The sequence below is a fragment of the Cyprinodon variegatus genome, unplaced genomic scaffold (assembly GCF_000732505.1).
Source record: "Cyprinodon variegatus isolate N-32 unplaced genomic scaffold, C_variegatus-1.0 Scaffold41, whole genome shotgun sequence".
NCBI lineage: Eukaryota > Metazoa > Chordata > Actinopteri > Cyprinodontiformes > Cyprinodontidae > Cyprinodon > Cyprinodon variegatus.
The window spans coordinates 922,099-927,154 of record NW_015150494.1 but is presented as its reverse complement, the minus strand read 5'-3'; the positions used below and the strand labels follow the sequence as shown (position 1 = coordinate 927,154).

At 38.9% G+C, this 5,056-nt stretch overlaps 1 protein-coding gene across 2 annotated transcripts in view; it reads right to left on the bottom strand.

Annotated features, from left to right (window-relative positions):
• LOC107081785 (coxsackievirus and adenovirus receptor homolog) overlaps positions 1 to 5,056 on the bottom strand; it is a 33,444-nt gene that overhangs the window by 4,181 nt on the left and 24,207 nt on the right. For both annotated transcript variants that reach the window (XM_015370031.1, XM_015370030.1), the window contains exons 3-4: positions 4,448 to 4,608; positions 4,164 to 4,362 (exon numbers count right to left, since the gene is read on the bottom strand). In XM_015370031.1, coding sequence (XP_015225517.1) covers positions 4,164 to 4,362; positions 4,448 to 4,608 — 360 coding nt within the window. The remainder of the gene's footprint in view (positions 1 to 4,163; positions 4,363 to 4,447; positions 4,609 to 5,056) is intronic.

Genomic DNA, 5,056 nt, shown 5'->3' with positions numbered 1-5,056 from the left:
TTAATTTTTTGCAAAATTATTAATGTTAAAGATCTAAGGTTGTGTGAATGGTAGAGCTATTGTTTATTTGTTTATTTACCGTATTGGTTTTGCTTTGACCCTCTTCCTTGTCAGTCCGCCTCCTGCTGAGATTAACAAGTAGAAGCAGCTGATGAGGTGGATCTGATTGTTTGTTTGAAGGAGTGAGGAGTGCAACAGTTTTTTCACACACACACATCACTTAACTTTATATTTAAATTTTTTGTAAGTCAACTCTGAGAATATTTCTGTTATTTTTTATAAGTAAAGAAAACAGCCCTTTTTTGAAACAAGAAAAACGAGTGCTTTTTGTTTTGTGAGTCGAAAAAACCTCCTCCTAAGACTACTCTGGCAGTTTTTAATTTTTTGGGAAACTATTTTGATGCAAGAGTAGCCGTAACACTATTAGCTCGACTAATTTACTGAGGGTCCAAAACTTTCTAGTAAGTATTTTGTACTGAATCTTCTGTGCATGTGTTTCCCTTGAACGGATGTACCAAGAGGCCAAAAGCTTCTCCCAAAAAATTTGAGTATCGAAATCGTTCTCCCAGCCCTTTCTCAACCCTTCCAACTGGGGTGCCTGAGCCTCTCTAATAACCCTAAAGGATTTTGATGCCCTGCTACTACTGCCAGGCGTGAGACATTTCCTGAATACTGGATGGGGGGGTCTGGATTACCATTGGGGATATCTTTGATGCAGTGTCTAATTTGTAGTTTTCAATGATGATTTTAATCTTGGATGATCGTTCTACCATCAACAAACTAAATATGATCTGATAGATGTTCTTCCCTTTAGATGTTGTTCTATATCCCAGTTTGCTTAATTTGGCCCCTTCAACATGATTTTTGATATATAATGCAATTAAAATAAGGTAATGGAGAAGTTTTTAAAAAGGTTTTTAATTAAAATTTTGCTTAGCTACTCAAATCAAATACTTATTTTAAGAATAGTTTAGCAGTATCCCTTTTTGCACTGGCTGTTGCCTTCCTCTGTCTTCATGATGCTGTACTGTTGTCTAAAAGAAACTCTGGGAGCGTTTTTATTCTGAGTAAATCACAAAAAGCTGCACCTCATCTACTGTCTGAGTGCAACATGTTCCACAGGATTTTATTTAGGGATTCTGAGGTAAAGGCGACCGAATACAAATGTACATTGCAGCTTCTTCAGCTTTGTTCTGTGTTTTTCAGAGAATGTTGACAAATTCAGTGGATATGAAGAATGGGAATGTTGAGGCAATGTCAAAGAATACAACATCTTCAGTGTTTCTGTGGTAGTAAGAAGGAGAAAAACTAAAGATATATACTTGTTAGCCGTATATATGCAAGACCAGGCCTTAAATTTGGATGGGGGAAAATGTAAATAATAAGATCCTGTTTATTAATGGCGACTTCAGCATCAATCTATTAAACTGAAATAGCCATGAAGAAACCGAGGAGTCTAAAAATACCATTAATACATTAACTAATCATGGTGAAACAATAATTGATAAAACATTTACCCATTATATGGTGGTTTTCTAATTAATATTAGTGATAAAATTCCAGTTTCTGTCAATCAACAAAAGACGAATAAGTCTATTATTATAGAATCAGAACGTCAAGGAAAACAGTTATAGAGATTAATACAGATTATTTTGAAATCAGTCAACGTATCCCGGATTTTTTGGGGCCATATCGAAGCTTATATTCCTTTTTATTTCTCCATTAACGTGATAAAAATGGACAGATGGAAAACAAATGTGATTCAAGTAAGTCTAAGTTTAAATTTATCCACAAACAAAAAGAAGTGTTAACAATGGATAGAAGATGGAGGGAGTGGCGTTTGCATTCCTGCTAAATGCGCCAATCCATCTGTAAATGCATGAAAGTATCGACTGATGCAAGAAAAAACCTGTTAGCGTTGAACAAAGATATCTGTCTATCTCTACGCTGGAATGGCTTCCCTACGCAAAACCGGGAATGAGTACAAAAACTGAAACAAGTAATAAATATAGAGACACCTCAGATGGTTTTAGCTGAGATTTATTTTATTTTTTATTCCTACATCAGATGATACCTGCATGCATTCTCCACATAATTAGCACATTGAGCAGCCATGTCTTAAGATAACATGAAGTACACACATTGCACCCTCCATTTGGAAGCATTTTAAACTGTTAATTAAAGTTTAGTTTATGTTTTAAAGGTACAGTGTGTTATAACTACAAGGATTTACTGGCATAAATGGTATATATAATCTATATGTATGTTATTTATTACCATCTATAAACTGAGAGTCTCAATCTTTATGTTTGCCTTGCCTTAGAAATTGCTATTTATTATTACATAGCAGTGGGTTCGCATTTGTGGAGGAAGACATCTACGACAAACTAGTGACCATAGAGATCACTATTACACCCGAATGGGACTGTAATAGGCCTATATGCTGTCCTATACAGACTAATAAAATACTATTTATAAAATTCACTATACTTACATCGGCCATTATCAGTAACAACCTGGTTGTTGAAGACGGCAAACTTCAAGTGTCAGTTGTTGTGTTTTTGTTAGTTTTTTTCTGACCGGACGCATATCTTTCTCCTGCCCTCGGTCCATGTTTGTTTTGATCATAATGCTGAAAACAGGTGGACCAATCACCTGGACAACAGAGGTAAGGGGACACAGCATTCCTGCTGAGCTAATGCAGAAGCAGCGGGGAATCACTGATCACTAGATCACTAGATCAGAAAGACGGCTGAGGAGCACAGCGGCAGATCGAGAGGCCTGCTGGGAAACGGCGCTAATGGCCCGGAAGAGGGTTCAGCTGGCCCGAGCTAACTAGAGGCTAACTGCAGAGGGTTGAAGGTGAACAGAGGAAGATCAGATTAGTCCACAGGGTGGAGGGAGGTCTGAAGGCAGGGGAGATAGGCTGTGGCTTATTGTGAGGAGGACGGTGCGACGTTAGAGGAGCCACCAGGGAGACGGAGAAGAACGAGACGATGGCAGGCCAAGGCTAGCATCCAGAGGCTAACTGCTGGGAATCAGAGGAGCCTGCGGCCGGAGTGAGCGGGATAAAAGAAGCAGCAGTTGGAAGTAGGATAGGAAACAGTCCTTCTACGGCTAAATAAAAACTGCTTTTCAAAAAGCTTGATGCTGCGATTGAATGCAAATGAATTTCGTTATCTCTTGATAATATAGGTAGAGTCACGTTTCGGAAGCCATTTTTTTTTACCATGACGGCCTCTGAATTGTTTAAGGTGAAAGACAGTGTGAGGGGGTGGTTCATGTCGCTGCAGTCTGACCATTAAATGTTGCTGAAAATTACACATTGTGGCTTTAATTGAGATTCGTGAAACATTTGTTATCATTGTGTCAATTTTTATGATGTAAATAGAGAAATAAAAAGGAATATCCAGCCCAAGAATGAGAACAAAAAATGTATGATCGGTTGAACTGATTTATAAATAATCAGTATCGGCCTTAAAGAAAGTAAAACTGTATCAGTCCATCTCTAATGAATTGCCAAAGGTATTTACAGTAGCAGGCATTCAAAATGGCCCTTCCCAGTCAAAGACTGGTAGCCTACTCCCAGCAGCAAAATCCCCTCCAACTTCCAGCACTGCCCCTCTGCTGGGCGGGCATATTTTCTTTTTACTCCGACTCCACCCTTTCACTGAATTACAGGATCTGACAGGAGAAGGCGTTTCTCTTTAGATCTTAATGTCCACAAATCATGACAGAAAGAATATTTTAGTGCAAAGATTGATTGATGAATGAATGAATTGTAAGGGACCTGCCGAGGGCCCATCAAGGAAAGTGGCGAAACTTTGAATGGCTTCTACTGTATGAAATTATGTAACCAGAACTCTCACTATTGAACAATGTTGAAAGATTTTTCTTATTTTTGAAATTCTGAAAAGATAATTGCTGTGTTTAAATGTGTGATGTCATATTTGCTCTTTGCCAACATGTTTAAATAAATAAAATATTCTGATTTCATTCAGGAGGTTTTGAGAAGTGTGAGGTTCCCACCTAAAGCTAAATAAAGCGTGAGAGAAGTAGGAGCGCAGACATTCCAGGTGAATGACAGGGACAGGTAGACAATGAAAGGGAACTTTGTGATAATAAACAGGTAGAACCGGTAAAAAGCAGAAGTTCCACCTTACCTTGAACAACCAGTGTGACTTTTCTCATGTCCACGCCCGGTGCCTTTTTGACTTTACACTGGTAGGTTCCCGTGTCTGAAGCTGTCAGAGCTGAGATGGTGATGGAAGCATCCCCCTGCTTTGGGTCTGTGGAAAACTTCAACCTTTTGGTAAGGTCTGGGTCATGGATGTGCGTTTCAGTGACTGTGTATGATAAGATCTGAGATGCAAAGTTTCAGACTTTTGTTTGGTTTAAAATATAAACACCAAAGATCCACCAAACACAAATAGCATGAACAACTCACCAGGTGGTCTTTCTGTGTCATGTCAGGGCTGACGTTGGACCACTCTATGTCCAGGTCTCCTGTGTCCCCCGCTGCCGGGGTGTAGGTGCACCCCAGGCTGACCGTCTCCCCTTCTGCTTTCTGAACAGTCTGCGGCCCCGATGATGTAATCTGCATCGCCTCTGTGATGGAAAAGGTTCCAAACTATCAACTTATCAAATCTACTTTTTCCTTCCTTTTACATTTTAATTCCATTAAACCCAACACGCACAAGAGGGGGGAAAAGAAAAAGAATAAAACTAATTTCCCTCAGAAATGCATTAACCATTTTTTTTCTTTGCAGCTTAATGATATTCAAGCTGTGGGCCAGAGCTCCCTAGAATGCTCCGAGTGGGAAAGACGTACTGACGTGAGACTAATTGGCCTCTTAAGTCAACTGAAGATTGAGGACTTAGAGCTGGAATACAAAAAAAAATAGAGTGATACATTTTTTTAAAAGAGCTGCAACCCAATATAATTCTGGAGGCTCATTAGCTGGAAGTGATACACACATACATATGAATATGTATATATACACATACATATGTATACACACACATATACATATGCACATATATATATATATATGTG